The sequence below is a fragment of the Desmodus rotundus genome, chromosome 3, assembly GCF_022682495.2.
Source record: "Desmodus rotundus isolate HL8 chromosome 3, HLdesRot8A.1, whole genome shotgun sequence".
Classification (NCBI taxonomy): Eukaryota; Metazoa; Chordata; class Mammalia; order Chiroptera; family Phyllostomidae; genus Desmodus; species Desmodus rotundus.
This window is the reverse complement of record NC_071389.1, coordinates 45,034,271-45,054,302: the sequence shown is the minus strand read 5'-3', so window position 1 is coordinate 45,054,302 and position 20,032 is coordinate 45,034,271. Positions and strand designations below refer to the sequence as shown.

General features: G+C 38.2%; 1 protein-coding gene across 3 annotated transcripts in view; it reads right to left on the bottom strand.

The window, feature by feature from the left end:
- The window catches only part of CACHD1 (cache domain containing 1), a 208,482-nt gene that overhangs the window by 112,664 nt on the left and 75,786 nt on the right, over positions 1 to 20,032 (bottom strand). For all 3 annotated transcript variants that reach the window (XM_024565420.4, XM_053920359.2, XM_053920360.2), the window contains exon 2: positions 16,587 to 16,649. In XM_024565420.4, coding sequence (XP_024421188.3) covers positions 16,587 to 16,649 — 63 coding nt within the window. The remainder of the gene's footprint in view (positions 1 to 16,586; positions 16,650 to 20,032) is intronic.

The following is a 20,032-nucleotide window of genomic DNA, read 5'->3' as shown; positions in this document are numbered from 1 at the left end:
ATCTTTCACTCCCCTACCCACAATCAAACTGGGCCCCTCTGGTGCTGGTTCCCGAGTAAGTGGGCCTGTGCACGCCCTAGGCCCCTGTGGGTCTCTCCAACAACCTCTCCTGTGAGGCTGGGAGTCTCTCCTGCTGCTGCCCCAACCCCCACGGGCGTTTTCAATCAGAGGTTTGAGGCTTTATTTACCCCGTGCTGGAGCCCTGGGTTACTCGGTCTGCTTCGCTCCCCACCGTTCGTCCGGTTTATCTGTGGGCAAATGTGGTGCCGCAGGGTGCTACCCACTGCTCTGCCTGCCCCGTTCTCCGCCACTCTGAGACCGGCCCTCTGGGTTTATCTGTGCAAACCTGGGGCCGCAGGGTCTGCTAGTGCTCGGACTGCCTGCGCCATTTGTCCCACACTCCGCCAGTCTCGGTCCTGCCACAGCCACTCGAGTCCTCTCCACCCCGGTGCCCGTCTCCGCCCCTCCTACCAGTCTGGATGAATGTTTATTTTCTATTTCCTTGGTGTTGGTCCCCCTTGCTGTTCCATTCTCTGTCAGTTCTGGTTGTGCGAGGAGGCGCAGTGTGTCTACCTACGCCGCCATCTTGGTTCAGAAGCAGTAATCTATTTTTAAAAAATGCCAATCCTAGAGCTTAAATATACAGTATCAGAAAATTTAAAAATATGTATACCTAGAAAGGTTAAGAGCAGAATGAAAATAATAAGACTGAAGTTAAAGACAGACCAATAAAAATGATCTAATCTGAAGGTCAGAGGGTAAAAATATTAAAAGAATAAGAGAAGAGGGCACTATCTCAGGAACTGCTTGTAAAATATCAAAAGATCTTGCATAAATTGAAGTCCCAAAAGGAGAACACAGAACGAGTTAGAAAAAGTATTTAAAGAAATAATGGTCAAAAGTCCCCAAATTTGATGAAAGACATAATTAACAGATTCAGAAAGCTCAACAAACACCAAGCAGAAAGAAGATAGAGACTCCTGCGTCTAGGTAGTCACAGTCAAATTACTGAAAACCAAAGATACAGAGAAAAATCTTGAAAGCCGCCAAGGGGTAGGGATGGGATGACCACACTGAAGACAGAATAAGAACTTCAACTGACTTTTCATCAAAAACTATGTAGTTCAGGGCACAGTGGAACATCATTAAAAAACTGTCAATTCAATATTGAATCTCAAGCCAAAACATCTTTGAAGAGAAAAGACAAAATAGAGACATTTTATGAATAAAATAACATGAAAAACTAATATAAGCATCTGCAGCCTCAGACATAGGCCCACCTCTGCTGCCAGGACCGCGACAGCGCCCCTAACCCCGGCCCCCAGTGGTGGAGGGCGCCCAGCTGCACCCGCGACCCCAGAGTTGAGTCACCGACCCAGCCGCCCCCCACCCAGCCCCGGTTGCTGCTGCAGCGGCTGCGTGCTCACACCTGAAAACCCGGGGACAGTGTGCACTGAAACCCACGGCCTAGCTCCAGTCACACTCCTGCGGCAGAGGCTGAACGCTCATGCCCACAGCCCCAAAGTCGGAGCGCATCTGACCCGGCCGCCCCAGCCGCCCCAGCAGCTGCAGCGGAGGCCCTGCGCTCTTGCCTGAGGACAGCGGGATGGTACGCACCCGGACCCCGGACTAGTGGCTGCCCATCCCACCCCAGCTGAAGAGGCCAAGTACTCACGCCTGCAGCCCCAGGGACTCTGTGCGCTCAAACCCGCCGTCCAGCGGCTGCCTGTCCCACCCTAGCAGCGGATTCCAAGCACTGGGGACGGTGTGTGCCCAAACCCACGGTCCAGCTGCTGCGGGTCCCACCCCAGCAGCAGAGGCTGAGAGCTCACACCGGTAGCCCCGGGGACAGAGCGCGCCGGGCCCCACCGCCCAGAGGAACCTCACGCCCAACCCCACCAACCCCCCTCAGCTTGCTGCAGCCAGGAAGACCGGCAGAACTGGTTTGGCTTGCTTAAAGCCAGCAGGAGGATTCCCCCCCACCTTTTTTTATTATTTTAAATTCCTTCTTCCTTTCTTTCCTTCTTTGCTTTTTTATTCCTTCTTCCTTGCTTTTTTAATTCCTTCTTCCTTTAAACATTATTTTTTATATTTTAATTCCTTCTTCCTTTCTTTCTTTTTTATTCCTTCTTCCTTCCTTCCCTTTTCTTTTTTTTATTCCCACAAGGGAGACTATAAACCCTGGAGCTGTGAAAGGACCAGAGTTAGACCCAAAGAGGGGTCATCCCAACAGCTGACACAGTGAGACAAATTTCACTTTGCTACTCCAGAGAACTTGCAACTTATTGTATATTTGATTGTTATTTTTCATTATTTTTATATCTTTTTTATTAGTATTTTTTAATTTCTCTTCTTTCTGTTTAGTCTTCTTCACTTGGTTTGTTAAGTTGCATTGTTTGACTGGTTTCCCTTGTTCTCTTTCATAGTGCATTTTTAATTTTCTGTCTTTCACTTCACTCGTGTTCCAATAGCACACTACTCTAGGTCCTGTACTTCCTATCCTTGTAATCCAGATCACATAGATTCTGTCATATGATTGTTGTTCCATTACTATCGTAAATAATTGCGGTTCCATACAATTGTAAATACTACACAGCACCCCTCCCAGACCTCATTTCACTTCACTCTTTCCAGAACTTCAATACTGTTGTGGTCTACTCTCTCGCACACTACAACTATTTTTTATCCTTTACTCTCACTTTACCTCATAATCTGACCTCCCACAAGCTCACTGCTTTCTAGATCCAACTCACAATCCTGCCCCCCTACCCTGTAACAAGAGTCTTATCTCTTTTCCACCCTTTCTAAAAAGTGGCTACTTGGGTGAAATATCACAATTAACACTGTACATATCCAAAGGATTTCCTATCTCTTCTCTACTCGTTAGCGCTTTAAATACCACATAATACATTCCCGCTGTATTAAATCCATTTTGCCTTCCCCCTCCAACTGAACACAAACAATGGGAAGACAAAGAATCCCCAAATGAAAGGAAAGGAGGAAGTCTCAGAAAGAATGCTAAATGGAATAGAGGCAAGTCAACTATCAGATATTGAGTTCAAAGCAATGGTTATCAGGAAGCTCAATGAGCTTACAGAGAATTATCAAAAACTACAGGGAAACTAAGATGAACTTGCTGCTAACTACATCAACATGAAAAAGGAAATAAACTATCAACAAGGGCCAAGAGGAAATGAAGAATACAATTTCTGAACTGAAGAACACAGCAGAAGGAACCAAAAGCAGGCTTGATGAAGCAGAGGATCAGATCAGTGAACTGGAGGACAAGGTAGAAAGAAACACCAGAATGAGCAAGAAAAGGAAAAGAGAAACAATGAAGGGGGGTTAACAGAAATGCAGGAGAACATGAAACATAATAATATACGTATAATAGGGATACCAGAAGGAGAAGAAGAGCAAGGGATAGAAAACCTGTTTGAAAAAATAATGATGGAAAACTTCCCTAATTTGATGAGAGAAAAAGTCACACAAATCCAGGAAACACAGAGTCCCAATCAAGAGAAATCCAAAGAGGCCCACTTCAAGACACATTATAATTAAAATGGTAAAATTCCAAGACAAAGAGAGAATCCTACAGGCAGCAAGGGAAAAACAGGAAGTAACATACAAGGTAGCCCTGATAAGACTAGCAGCTGACTTCTCAACAGAAACACTCCAAGCCAGAAGGGAATGGCAAGAAATATTCCATGTAATGAAAATCAGAGGCCTGCAACCAAGACTACCGTATTTTTGGACTATAAGACGCACCCCCCAATTTAGGAGGAAAATGGGGGTGCATCTTATACTCCGAATATAGCTTACCTGGCTCGCTGGGGGGTAGGGGGAGTGGCAGTGGAGCAGGGGTTTTTTTTTTTCCTATTTTCCTCCTCTAAAACCTAGGTACATCTTATAGTCCGAAAAATATGGTACTTTATCCAGCAAGGCTCTCAATTAAAATACAAGGCCAAAAAAGGAACTCCCCGGACAAAAGAAGCCTCAAAGAATATACCTCCTCCAAACCAGCTCTGCAAGCCATAAAGGGTCTACTTTAAGAACAGGAAGAAAAACAGTGAGAGAGTGAGTGAGAGAGAGAGAGAGAGAGAGAGAGAGAGAGAGAGAGAGAGAGAGAGAATGGTAACAGGTATGAAAAAATGGCAATGAATAAGTACCTATCAATAATAACATTAAATGTAAATGGATAAATTGCCTCAATCAAAAGACATAGAATACCAGAATGGATAAGAAAGCATGACCCACACATAGGCTGCCTACAAGAGACCCACCTCAGAACAAAAGACCTACACAGACTGAAAGTGAAGGACTGGAAACAAATATGCCAAGCAAATAGGAAAAAAAAAAAGCTGGGGTAGCAATACTCATATCAGAAAAAGTAGACTTCAAAAAAAGGGCCATAAAGAGAGACCCAGATGGTCACTTCATAATACTCAAAGGAAGAATCCATCAAGAAGACATAAACATTGTAAATATATATGCACCCAACATAGGAGCACCCAAATACATAAAGAAAATCTTGGAGGACTTCAAGAAAGATATTGACAGCAACACAATTATACTAGGGGATTTTAACACCCCACTGTCAAAGATGGACAGATCTTCTAAACAAAATATCAACACAGATATTGTGACATTGAACAATGCCCTAGACCAAATGGACTTAACTGATATATATAGAGAGAGCCTTTCATCCCAAAGAAGCAAAATACACACTCTTTTCAAATGCACATGGAACTTTTTCAAAGATAGACCACGTGATAGGATACAACACAAGCCTCAACAAATTCAAGAAAAATTGAGGGGTGGGGGGGGAGGGAAGGGGAGAAAAGGCATACAACTGTAATTGAATAACAATAAAAAATAAATTAAAGAAAAAGAAAAATTGAAATCATATCAAGCATTTTCTCCTACCACAAGGGACTGAAACTAGAAACCACCTTCAAGGAAAAAAACCCCAAACACTCAAACTTGTGGAGATTGAATAGCATGCTATTAAACAATGAATGGTCAAGAATGAGATCATGGAAGAAATGAAAAAGTTTCAGGAAACAAATGAAAATCAACTCACAACAATCCAAAACTTATGGGACACAGCGTAGGCAGTCCTGAGAGGGAAGTTCATAGCGATACAGGCTTACCTAAAAAAGACAGAAACATTTCAAATAAACAACCTACCCCTACACCTACAAGAACTTGAGGAACAACAAGAAAGACAGCCCAAAGCAAGTAGAAGAAAGGAAATAATAAAGATCAGAGCAGAATTAAACAACATAGAGACTAAAAGCAAAATTCTAAGGATAAATAAATCCAGGTTCTTTGAAAAGATAAAATCGACAAGCCTTTAAGCAGACTTATCAAGCAAAAAAAGAAAGAGGACCCAAATAAACACAATCAGAAATGAAAGAGGAAAGATGACAACTGATACCACAGAAATACAAAGGATTTTAAGAAATTACTACGAAGAACTATATGCCAAGAAATTTGAAAACCTAGGTGAAATGGACAAATATCTAGAAAAATATAATCTTCCAAAACTCAATGAAGAAGCAGAAAGCCTGAACAGATCAATAATAGCCGATGAAATTGAACAAGTAATCAAAAAGCTTCCAACACACAAAAGCCCTGGACCAGACGGTTTCACAAGAGAATTTTACAAAGCATTTAAGGGAGAGCTAACCCATCTCCTTCACAGATTATTCCAAAAAATTCAAGAAGATGGAAGACTCCCAAACTCGTTTTATGAAGCCAGCATCATCCTAATCCCAAAACCATATAAAGACACAACAAAAAAAGAAAACTTCAGGCCAATATCGCTGATGAACATAGATGCTAAAATCCTCGACAAAATATTGGCAAACTGCATCCAGCAATACTTTAAAAAAATTATTCACCATGATCAAGTGGGATTCATCCTGGGGATACAAGGATGTCACAATATTTGCAAATCAATAAACGTAATACATCACATAAACAAAACAAAAGACAAATATCACATGATCATATCATAGATTCGGAAAAAACATTTGATAAGGCACAGCACCCATTTATGATAAAAACACTCAGCAAAGTGGGAATAGAGGGAGCATTCCTCGACATAATAAAGGCCATATATGAGAGACATACAGCCAACATCATACTCAATGGGCAAAAACTAAAATCTTTCCCACTAAGATCAGGAACAAGACAAGGATGCCTGCTTTCACCACTCCTATTCAATATAATATTGGAAGCCCCAGACACAGCAATCAGACAAGAAAAAGAAATAAAAGGCATCCAAATTAGAAAGGAGGAAGCAAAACTGTCATTGTTTACAGATGACATGATAGTGTACATAGAAAATCCTATAAACTCCACCAAAAAGCTACTGGACCTAATAAGTGAATGTGGCAAAACAGCAGGATACAAAGTCAATATTCAGAAATCAATGGCATTTTTGTACACTAACAATGAAATATTAGGAAACATAAATCTGGAAAAAAATCCCATTTGATATAGCAACAAGAAAAATAAAGTATCTAGGAATAAACCTAACCAAGGAGGTAAAAGAACTATAGTCAGAAAACTATACAACACTGAAGAAAGAAATTAAGGAAGACACAAACAAAAGGAAGCATATACCATGCTCATGGATTGGAAGAATTAACATCATCAAAATGGCCATACTACCCAAAGCAATTTATAGATTCAATGCAATACCCATGACATATTTCACAGATATAAAACAAACATTTTAGAAATTTACGTGGAACCATAAACGACCCCAAATATCTGCAGCAATTTTGAGAAAGAACAACAAAGTAGGAGGGATCACAATATCTGATATCAAACTGTATTACAAGGACACTGTAATCAAAACAGCCTGGTACTGGCATAAGAACAGACACATAGACCAATGGAACAGGACAGAGTGCCCAGAAATAAACCCAAGTCTCTACGGTCAATTAATATTTGACAAAGGGGGAAGAAGCATAAAATGGAGCAAAAATAGCCTCTTCAACAAATGGTGTTGAAAGATCTGGACAGCTACATGCAAAAAAACGAAATTTGATCACCAACTTACACCATACACAAAAATAAATTCAAGGTGGGCAAAAGATTTAAATGTAAGTCGTGATACTATTAAAAGTCCTAGAGGAAAACATGGGTAGGAAAATCTCAGACATTCAACACAGCAGCATCTTCACTGATACATCCCCTAAAGCAAGGGACATAAAGGAAACAATAAACAAATGGGACCTCATCAAATTAAAAAGCTTCTGCATGGACAAAGAAAACAGCATTAAAATGAAAAGAGAACCAACTATATGGGAAAACATGTTTGCCAATGATACCTCGGACAAGGGCCTGATCTCCAAAATATATAAAGAACTCACATGACTCCACTCCAGGAAGACAAAAAACCCAATTAAAAAATGGGCAAAAGACTTCAACAGACACTTCTCCAAGGAGGACATAGAGAGGGCCCAGAGACATATGAAAGGATGCTCAGCATCACTAGCCATCAGAGAGATGCAAATTAAAACCACGATGAGATACCACTTCCCACTGGTCCATCATAAACAAATCAGAATGACCATCATAAACAAATCAACAAACAAGTGTTGGAGAAGATATGGAGAAAAAGGAACCCTAGTGCACTGTTGGTGGGAATGCAGACTGGTGAGGCCCCTGTGGAAAACAGTATGGAATTTCCTCAGAAAATTAAAAATGGAACTCCCTTTTGATCCAGAAATTCCACTGCTGGGATTTGCATAGGTTCCAAAAGAACCTATGCACCCCAATGTTCATAGCAGCACAATTTACAATAGCCAAGTGCTGGAAGCAACCTAAGTGCCCATCAGTAAATGAGTGGATCAAAAAACTATGGTACATTTACACAATGGAATACTATGCAGCAGAGAGAAAGAAGGAGCTCCTACCCTTTGCAACAGCATGGATGGAACTGGAAAGCATTATGCTAAGTGAAATAAGCCAGGTGGTGAGGGACAAATAACATATGATCTCACCTTTAACTGGAACATAATCAACAAAATAAAAAAGCAAGCAAAATATAACCAGAGACATTGAAATTAAGAACAATCTGACAGTAACCAGTGGGGAGGGGGGAAGGGATAATGAGGGGAAGTGTTTTCAGGAACTACTATGAGGGACACATGAACAAATTTGAGGAGGGAGGGGGAGGATGGAAGCAAGGGGGTAAGGTGAGTTTGGCTGGAGTCGGGGGGAGTGGTTGGGGGGAAATGCAGACAACTGTAAACAAACAACAATAAAATAATTATTTAAAAAATTAATACAATTTGTCATCAGGAAATCTGCCCAAGTAAATATTAAAGGAATTCTTCATATTCATTATCATTGGTATTTTTAGAAAGAAGTGATTGAGCACTGGAAATGATAAATACATACAATTTTTCTTTTAATTAGTTAAGTTTAATTTATTAAATTTATATAACAATTTAAAGCAAAAACAATAACACTTGTGTGCAGTTTGTAATATTTGCAGATGTAACAGATACAATAACCTTAGCAAAATGAACAGTTATAGGGAAATTAACTTATAAGGTTTTGAGGGTTCTATATTTTACATAGTGATAAAATATTAACTCTAAACAGACTGAAATAAGGATATATAATTTCGAGTATACACTTAAAACATGTAAAGAAATATAGCTAAAAGTAAAATATATTGACATGAGATTTTTTTTTAATATTCAAAAATCCGTAAGAGGGTAGGGAAGGTAAAACCAAGAAACGAAAACCGGAGGGAAAAATGGAAAATGGAAAACCATAAAATTGTTGACCCAAATCCAACAATCAAACTTAATATTACTTGACTAATCCCAATTCCAAGACAGAAATTGTCAAAATAGCTTTTAAGAAGTCTCAACTATATTCTATGTAAAGAAACACGCTTTTAGTAATAGAGACATTGAAGTGTAAGCTTATGAAAAGACACACCATGCAAACAGTAAGCAAACAAAGATTGGAGTGACTGTGTAAATATCAGGTAAGATAGACTTCAAGGAAAGAGCACTATCACCAGAGATAAAGAATGATATTTCATAATGTTAAAAGTAACTCATCAGGAAGGTCTACTGATCTCATCCACCAAGATGGAGCATATGCTGGGTCATAAACCCAAGTTTTAAAAAATTAAGAAGGATTTAAACCATACTGAGTTATGTAACAACACTTGAGAAGACCCCGAATATTTTGGAAACTGCACAACACACTTAATACATGCGTACAAGAAGAAATCACAAGAGAAATTAGAAAATATTTAAAAAGCAAATGATAATGAAACTATATGATATCAAATTTTGTGGAATGTAATAAAGCAGTGCTTAGAGGAAAGTTTAGAGCTTTAAATTCTTGTATTTGAAAAAAAGGTATAAAAATCAGTGACCTAATTTTCCAATTTAAGAAGAAAAAGAACAAAATTAACTTAAAATACAAGGAAGGAAATAATAAAGAACACAAGTCTCTGTGAAATAGAAAACAAACAAAAGAAAACTAATGAAGCCAAGTTTGAGTAACAGCTCTTTTTACCAACTTGCCCATTTCAAAAGCATTCTGATGTCTTCTAAAATTAGCTGCTGCCAACAATCAATACTTTATGAAAAACTGCATTAATTATAAAAATATGCTTGCCATTTCATTGAATAAAAAATTACTAGAGCATCTGAGAAAAAGTAAGAGCAAGCTCTTGAAGTAATACGTCGACGGTGACTGACTCCTTTGGGGATCCAATCAAGGGTCTCTGGAGGCTCTTTCTCCATTTGTTTCCTCTCCACTGCTTTTTTTACAGACTATGTTTTGCTATCTTCTGGGGCTCTTGATCAAACATTTATTATTCTTGATTCAGGTTCAATTTTATACAATGCTTTCATGTGCTCACACAACTTAATTTCTTCAAGTACTGGAAAACGGAGTCTATGGGAGGCGTTCCGCACAAGAATGTGTGCATGGGATTTGTATTTTCCTGAGGCTGTTGCCATAGTTTTTTGGCAGCACACTACATATACTGAATTAATTAAAGATTCAAAACACACTGGTAAGCAATTCTGAACCACATTCTGAAGGTTAATTTAAAAGAAATAATGAGAAAAAGCAAAGAAAAGTCTATGCCATAGAGAGTTTTGTGGTAAGAGTCAAGAATCACAAAATGTTTTTTATTAGTTTTAATTACTTTGCTCCCCTAACCAGAAGATATAAACAACATGTTAGATTTAATGCCAAGTCATATAGAATGCACAAGTCAGATCCAAGTCTCAATAAGATTTGATTAGGAAGGAGGAGGGCAAGAACCCGTGGGGCTCTAGTTTTCATTACCCCAAATAAGAAATGATGGATAAAAATCTCAAGTCAGGATTCCACATACTACAAAACATCAAAAAAACATGCATAAATAAGTGCAGACTTTTCAACTAGAGATTGTGAACTAAAATTAAGAGCACATAGGTCAACAATCTACTTTGCATAACTAGTCTCTTTTTGGCTTATCAAACAAATTGTAAAAGCAGTTGTAATTGTTCTTGTAATTGTTAAGAGGCTAGTGTTCTGAATGAAAACCAACATCACTGTTAGAGTCACTGAGTCCTCAAACAAGGGGAGAGCCAGAAATCTGGGAAACAAACCAATGCCAAACCCTGCGTTCAAGCCCTGCGGAGAATGTGTGCATAATCCGGAGACTGAGCTTCCACGCTGATGACAGCACAGGGCACCAGGAAAGGAGATAAAGTTTAGGGCTTGGCCAGGATGGAAAAATCTGATACTGGGTTGGCCAAAAAATTCGTTTAGTTTTTTGTGGAAAATAAAAGACACGTTTTTCACTTTCACCAATAACGTTATTGATTTGGATATTTTGAGTATACTGACTATCTTCAGTGGGGTATAACGTTGATTGTTCTCAGTTCATGTCTCCATTTGATCACTATCAACTTCAACTGGTCTACCTAACTATGGAGCATAATCCAGGCAGAGATCTGCAGCACGAAACTTCGCAGACAACTTCTGGCATGTTTGATCATTCACAGCACCTTCTGCACAAATTCTTTTATGCGTTTCAGTTGTGTTTTTACCTTTCTTGAAACAATAAATCACAGTATGCCGAAAATGTTGCAAATTTTCTTCCAGCTTCAATATTAAAATGGCTACACCAAAATTTACCAATATTGATGTTTTTTTAAATGCACACTGATATGACAGCTGCCACAATACAGTCTAACAAAATTGTTTCCAATGAAGTTCAAGACACCTAAGAGCTACTGGAGTCATTGTACGGAAAAAACAAACTTTTCGGCCAACCCAGTAGAAGGGTCTGCACAGACCTGTAACCCAAAGAGCTCAGTATAACGGGGGAGTATAGAGAGGACAGCTAGTTTAACTAGAAAGACTGTACAGATATTTGGAAGTTTTAAAACATATTTCTAAATAACAGATCAAAGCAATGATAATCAAAATTAAAATATACCTAAAACTAAACAATAAACATAAGAGATATCATGTTTTGTGGCCACTGTTACCATACTTACGCAGTACTTTTCTGGAGGTCAGTGTAGCGAGACACAGAAAAGCAATAAAAGGTATGAGAACTAGAAAGAGAGAATCAAAACTGTCTTATGTGATTATATGACTACGTACACAGAAAATCCAAAGGAATCGACAGGTGAATTACTAGAACTAGTATGATGGTTTAAGAAGATAACTTACATGTAAAATAAATACATAAAACACAAATATCAACAGTTAGAAAACTATAATTTTTAAAGCTATTGTTTATAATATAAACCAGAATATCTAGAAATAAATCCTACATGCATGGCTTTTCAGATCTTTTGTGAATGTATTACAAAAGCAAGCTGAAAGACACAGCAGAGTATAGAGTCTCTAAGTACAGGGAGAGCTATACATGTTAGTAAAGATATTACCTTCAAATTGATCTATAGATTCATTATAATGCCAATTAAAATCCTAGTAGGATTTTCTTTCATAATTGGACAAACATTCTAAAATTCACATGTAAGAGCAAGTGGCCAAAAATTCCTATGTAAGAACTAAGCGCCACAGATACTCTCAAGAAAAATAAGTGAAGGGGTGAGTCACCCTACCAGACATACGTACCAGCACAATGAGAAAATTCACCAACAGAACCAAATCAAACTCACGCATATGTGGAAATTTAACTAATGACAGAAAACACACTGAAAACAAGCCAGGGAAAATGATAAATTGTTTAACAGATAGTGCTAGAACATTTGGAAATACATATGGGGGGAAAATAAGAAATTAGATACCTACTTCACATCCAATGCCAAAATCAATTTCAAGTGGATAAAAGTCTTAAATGAGAAAGGCAGAAGTTTTAGAAGACAAGGTAGGAGAACATCTTTATGTCTTTGGAGTACAAAAGAATTTCTTTAACAAAACATAAAAAGCAGAAACCAAAAAGGAAAAGACTGATTTTAAAAACTATGAAAATTAAATATTTATTCTTTTAAAAGTTATCATAAGGAAAGTGAAAAGAAAAGCAGAAATTGGGAGAATATATTTATGAAATAAATCTGCAAGCGAATCTTATATGATAACCACTGGCCACGTGTGGCTGAAAATTAAATAAAATTTAAAATTGAATCACTCAGTAGCTCTACCCACGTATCGGCTGCTCAGAAGCCACATGTGGCTAGTGGCTGCTCAGTTAGCACCCACATGGAACTAATCATCTCAGAAGATCCTCTTGGACAGCACTGATGTAGAATATGTACAGAACCCAATAAATAAGCAACCCAATTTAAAAAACGGACAAAAGACATTAATAGACATTTGACAGGATAGAAAAATAGATAAATATGTATCATAAATATACAAAAAGTCATTTCAACCTCATTAGTAATCAGAGTAAAACAAACGAAACTCATTAGATACCATTTCAAACACCCCGAATTGATCAAAAGATTAAAAACCAGTGATCCCAAGTATTGCAGAGGATAAAGAGCAGCACATTCCTAATACACTGTCTGTAGGAAGGTAACCCATGACAACCACTGCCAGTTTGGCAGCATCCAGCAATTCTATTCCAGAAGGGATTCTCTGTCTGAGCTAAAGCCCTTCTCCCCACCTAGGCCATTGGGAAATTGTGCAGATATACCCACCACCACCATCACTTAACTGGCAGAGGCCAGGGATAAAAATGTTCCTTCAATTAAAAGAATTACTCTGCTTAAACTATGCACCAGAAGATAGGAACAAACATTAAAAAAAATTGAAACACTAAAAAAGCCAAATACCTTCAACAAAAAATATATACATACACTGCGTTTAATGAAATAACATAAAAAATTGAAAACGAATACACCTTACAGATCTCAACATAGGTGATTCTAAGGAATATAACACTGAGTAAGAAAGTAGTAAGACACATGAATATAAACAATATACTTAACATTTATATACTTTATATAAGGATGTAAGGAATAAAAACAGTCGAACTGTGTAATTATTCTAAGGAAGGACGGAGACACTCTCTGGGAGGGTCATGCAGACCTTTCTACTTGCGGTCACGCTGTGTTTCTTCAGATGGGTAGCAGGTTGAGATATTCATTTTAATTTCTTTACTCTCTATGTATATGTTTTATATACTCTTCACATGTTTAAAAAAGACAAGTTTTAAAAAGCCAGTTTAATTACACATTAGCTAGGACCCTTGACCTTTCTGAATTAAAAATAGTAACTCCGCCCCTCTTACAGTTATTCTGAAATTCAAAGGAGATAACAGGTGTGAGAGTGGGAGTGGCTGTGATGGGGGGCCTATGACACAATAATAAACATAAGAGGTAAGCACTTCCTGAAAGATTTCATCCCAGGTACTATCCAGCATCTCAGGGTCCGGAGTTCTCGGGCAGTTATTCATCAAGTCGAGCAAGATGTTAGGGGTCTCTGTTTCCTCACTACAAAAATGGGGATGACTCCTGTCCAGTTCAACCCACAGGGGTATCACAGTGAAGTGACGGCAAAGTGTTCGGTACATATGCAAATATAAGCTTTTATTATTGTTAATTGTTTCAGTGACCAGAGAACTGAAAGGAAATGAAAGTCATGTCAAAGAAGAAGAAATTATTTAGGACCTCAGGATTTTCTTTCTTCCGATTTCGTTTTGTGTTGGTTTCAGGTGTACAGCTTAGTGGTTAGACAGTCATATATTGACACTTTACATAGTGTCCCCCTCGATACACCCAGTAGGCCAGCTGGCACCACACGTAGTTAGCGCAACGTTAGTGACTATATTCCCTATATTTTACTTACATCTCTGTGACTATTTCGTAACTACCAATTTCTGTTTCTTAATCCCTTCACCTCTTTCACCCAACATCCTAACATCCCTCCCTTCTGATAACCACCAGTCCCCTCTGTGTCTATGAGTAGCCCCTGAGTACTTTTAAATTTAGGCTAAATGATAATGATAATGACATGATAATTATCTCCAAATACTGGATGCAGAAGAGGCATAAGGCCTGTTTGTTCAGGGCTCTTTCAGAGGCCACACTGGAGAGACTAGGGATGGTCAGAAGTACACTCTGGGTCAGTATCAGAGAGAACTCATTGGACATTCAGAGAGAGGAGAGGACAGAACTGAATATGCGGGTAATTCTCCTTTATGTGCATTATTTAGGCAAAAACAAGATTTAGAAGAGACTCCTATTTTGGATGAAAACACACATTGTTAAAATAAATTCTGTTAAAATAAAAATATAGGTAACTCTGTGTCAAACTTATTTTGAAAACTAGCTTCCTTAATAGTCCTGAGGCTACAGGTAATTTGTCTTTTGGAGTTTCAGTTTCCTCATCTGTAATAAGGAAAATATCTTTCCTACAGAGTTATTCAGGAAAATCAATGTGATAATAAACTGAAATTTCCTAGCACCAGTGTTCTTCTGTAAGTGCTCAATCAGCGGCTATAATTTAAAAAATTATCACCAAACGCTTCCAAACTTGTTCACAGTTAAATAAAGCAATGACACTGGTACAAGAAAACAAAACAACTTGCACATTTGAAAACAGCTGAAGGCAGAACTTGTATGTTACTTAAGAGAAAGCAGCAAAACTGATATCCCTGGATCAGTTTCTTTAAAAATGTTATCGAGCGGTTGTTGGTCTCCCCAAAAGTTTCCTAAATGTGCTTTGTGCCGAAATCCTCCCCCTGTATGTAAAACCCTTTGAATTTCATGATCCTGAAGTGCTTTCCAGTTTGCTGGAATAAAAATAACACGGGAATTATGAAGATAGCAAATCATTTCATATTCATTATAATTTCAGGTCACTTTTTAAAAAAATATCTAAAGCTAAGAAAAAAATATATATGGCTGCTTTCATCCTATAAATTTAATCTGGAAAAAAACACTAAAAAAATTTTAATGTCTATAAACAGGAAATGCTGAACTGCAAGACTAAACTTCAGGAATTTATTGTAAATAACTATCCTATATATAACTTCACTCTAATGACACTTGCAAAGCTTTTGCGTCTCGTATGCACTTCCGAAGTTCAGATCAAGTCAAGCTGTTTTCCATGAATAAAACAAAGACAGCACCTCAGAGAGTTTAAATTATTATGTGTTTTCCTATAGTGATCTCTTTACTCTGTGCAAGTACTCTGCTACACTCTGGTTTTTAGCCTGGTGCTGTTTATTACTTAAATTTCCAACCCAGCATCAAATTACCAGTTGATGGTCACATCGTGTAATGAAGTGGGTGGATTAGCTGAAATTAAAACCCAGAATCCTCTTTACCACCCTTCTTTTCAAGTGCAGATCAATTATTTATGACCAAGTTCGCTAACACCATGTTTTAATTTGGGAAGCAGTCCATTTGAAGCCGGCTATAAATAAAGCGAATAGAATCTGTCCTCAGAACTTTTTGACCTTATAGAGCATTGAAAGAAGATGGAAGGAAAGAAGCAAAGGAAGAATACAAGAAGAGGAAAGAGAAATGAAAAAAACAAAAGCAGCCAGTATCTACTGAGCTGCTTCTATGTCCAAGCCTTCCACATAAGGATTTCATTTACGCTCAATGTGACATTACTTCATTTAGTTCTCAGAGTCTCCTAAGGCAGATAACTCTATTCCTTTTATGTGAGACTGGGAGCCTGCAGGTCAGAAAGGCTCAGCTGCTTGCTGGGGGTCACGAAGTAAGTAGGCAAACCAGAGTCTGACTTGCAGTTTGTCTGATTCTGAAACCTGGGCACTTTTTCCTATCTCAGATGAAATAATTTCCTAATATTTTAAAATATGAGTAGTTCAGAAATTTCCAAAACAAAAGGGAATTGAGTAATATTTCCATATAACTATTATTTCATATAACTATTCCATATATGAAATATATATATAACTATTCACATAACTATTACTTCAACCGCCTGCAAGAACCTGAAGTGTGAGGCTGTCGCCATTATGTTTAGGATGTCTATGAATTCATACTCAGAACAGGAAACCCCACATGGAGATTGTGTGGAAAGAGAAAGAATGAAGCCACATCCAACAGCCAAGACAGAATGTCAAGTACGAAATAACCTCTTACCTGCTGTACTTCACTTTCTCCATTTGAGATTTTCTCAGTGTAAACAAAGGAGTTGAATATTCGCTGCAACAAAAAGAAAATGAATGTGCATTAGATTTTCTAAAAAACACAGCCAATTTCTATATGAGTGTGTGTGAATAATTTGTTTACACCATAAATAAAGTCAAGCACACAAAATTTAATTGAAATAGTTATATTTCACAGAGAAATCTAAGTATCAGCCAAAGTCAATCACACTTACATAAGCAATACCCGGGCTCTTGTGTAGTGAAATAAACCAGATGTTATACTATATTTTTCATTTTCAAAAATACATTTAATTATAGATTTCCGGAGCCCATGCCATTTTATCCGACTGGTATAATCTGACAAAGTTGTGTTTCTCATTTAAATCCTGAACTCCCTGAATGCTGTAATTGTTTACAGACACTAACATCCAATGTAATAAAGCTCTTGCAAAAGGATTCTTTCCATAGTCTCTCCTGTCCCTGTCCAACCAGGACCTACCCAATATTATCCATCACCTTTGCTATCTAAGCACCCCCTCGGGAGAGTAACAGAACAGGGCTTGCCAACTACGCGTGGCCTTAAGAGAAGGTCCAGTGCTTACACGCCAGGAAATATGGCCACCATGCCGAGACGTTAGTCCACACCGTGACACACAAGCACGCATTCTTCCTCCAGCTAGTCCCCACTCCTCCACACACTGCCTGCATGTAAAAAGTCTCTTTAGACTTAGGACTTTATCAAAACCTGTCATTACTAAGCAATCACCAGAGATTCACATACAACAAAAGAAAAAGTGAGAATCCAAGATTTGTATCTGGTAGAGGCAAAAAAAATTAAAAAAAAAAAAAAAAAAAAAAAAAAAGGAGCAGCAGCCTCATCATTTATCCTAAAACTTTAAAGATATCTCTGGAACTCTCCAGATGAGTAAGGAGTCAGACCTGGAGACATCAGCCAAAATTTCCTCTTTGCTTTTCTATCTTCCTGCCAAGGGTTTGTCAGCATCTGGGACAGCTTCCCAGATGGCCTAACACACCTGCATGGTTGTGATGAGGAAGACAACTGCCAAGTTCATCAAGTATGGTGCAAATGGAGGAAGATCAAGGTGCTAAGGGGCGGTTTGGGGGGTCGGGAAGCAAACAACCTTGGAAAGAATTGAAATGGAATAGGATGTAATTATAGTTTAGAAAATTCTAATTATGAATTATAATTTTCTAATGGTCCACTCATTCATTCAACAGGTATTTCTTTTTTTTTTTTTCTTTCCTAAAAATGACTCTGATAGGAAAGGTGCAAACTTTTAGTAGTGGTGATAATAACAGTGGTACTGGCTACTATTTACTGAATGCTGATGATGGGGCAGGCACTAGTCTAAGCACGTTATACCTATTTACTTATTTAAGTTTCATAAAACATGTTTGTGACAGACATTGTTATTATCTCCATTATAGAGGTGAAGAAACTGATGCATATTTATTGAGTGCCTAATGCAATACATATATCGTGCTTCACATGCAAATTTTACTTAATCTTTATAAGAAAATTACTACAGCTCCACAAATGAAAAAATAAGACCCTGGAAAGTTAAGTAATTTACCCAAAGTCACTTGGCAGGGCTCAAATTGGAACCCAGGCAGTGTAGCTCCATAGACAGTGCTACTAACTCCCTTGTCTCATAAGAATCTGCTACCTGGCCATATAAAAACCACTCCTGTCAGCTGCTAATGCCCACACATAATGCAGGCCAACAATCCCTTCTGTGAATTCCCAAATTCAACAGACTGAAAATCAAAAGCTTTGCGTGACCCATGTGTTAGTAAAATATGACACAACCTGAACTTATTTGGCAGTAAATCCTAACTTCAACTGATGTGTATTTATAGTCTTCATTAAACCATTTAGTGAGAGCATTCATTCACTTTGATGCAGATGTATTAATGCATTTGATTATAGGGTTCTGCTCCAGATCTTACTGGGGGTGTTTTATCGTTAAGAGGCATTCTGAATCCTAAAACAATCTTATTTCAGGATAGGGATTATGAACCTGTACACTTCCATTCCCACAACTGTAAGTTCCCAGTTTTCTGGGAAACGTCTAATAACGCTTTTAGAGGCTGGGTCAATATCACTGCCACGTACATTTCTCAGACCACATTCTATATTTTTATAGAATTCGATTTTTAAAACCTGCTCAGTACCAAGAAAACACTTTTATTAAAAATTAACCTAACTCCTGTAGCGTCTCCAGATCTTAATGAGTGTGGTCAATTCCTGATTTCATTTCTGGCAGTGATGTTCTGGTATTAAAAGAATGATGAATTTCTCAGCAGTAATAAAGTATACATGGGGGGGGCAGTGTTTCTGTGGCTGTTTCAGTCCCTGTTTACTCATTTATTACCCTAACAATGATAAATAATGATTGCTAAAACTTTTATGTAGCTCTTTTTATGGCTTGTAAGCATTTCTATATTCTCTACACCTAATAAATGCAGGTAGGTAAAAGAAAAATTTAAAGCAAGAAAGAAGTCATAGACAGTAGCAGTAGTGACTCTGACTGCCTATTTTATGCAACCCCGAAACTCTTCCTCCAGAAGTGAAAGATGACCTGTAATAGTTTGGGGCTCTCGCCAAGGCAAAAATGTTTACCCGTCTCCTTTCCCCTGTGGGAAAGAGTGTTAGTGAGAAACCAGAAGAATCTAGACAAGTAACTCATAACTAAACAGGTCAGCCAACGACTCCTGGTGCAAGGTTAAAAGTTCAGGCCTATGTGTGTGTGCACGATCTCAAGGTACAGAGGGAGTCTCCACTACACTCTAGGTCAGCGATTTTCAGCTGGTGTGCGGCTAGAGGCACACTGGTGTGCCGCAAGCATTTTCAAAACATGTGATACCTGATTATTTAGTCAGGGGCACTGACCTCTTTTCCCTCAGACTGCCAAGTAAAAACATAACAGCCAACACAATAGCCATCCGGTGTGACTGAATCAAAATTATACCTTTTTTTTTTGTCAGATTGGAAAAATGTTCAATACGTGTATTTTTTGGTGTGCCACAGAGTTTCAGTAATTACTTTACGTGTGCCAATAGAGGAAAAAGGTTGAAACTCACTGTTCTAGGTCAATGGGCGGTACTCATCTTTCTTAAAACACTGGGTCTGCTAAGCCCAGCTCTCAAAGGCTTAGGTTTAGTACTTTCATGGTTTATAATGTCACATAAATGGTCACATTTGATCCCCACAGCAACCCTACGTGGTAGGAAGGGCAGGGATCTGAAAACAATTTTACAGATTTAAAAACTATGGCTCAAAAGTTAGAAAATGTATCAATCACAGGTAAAAAATTCAAGCGCTGAGTTCTGAACCTATGTCTGGAGTTAAAAACAGGCATTGCCTTTAGCAAAACTATTAAGTTTATTCACCTCACCTTTCTGTTCCAGACAATC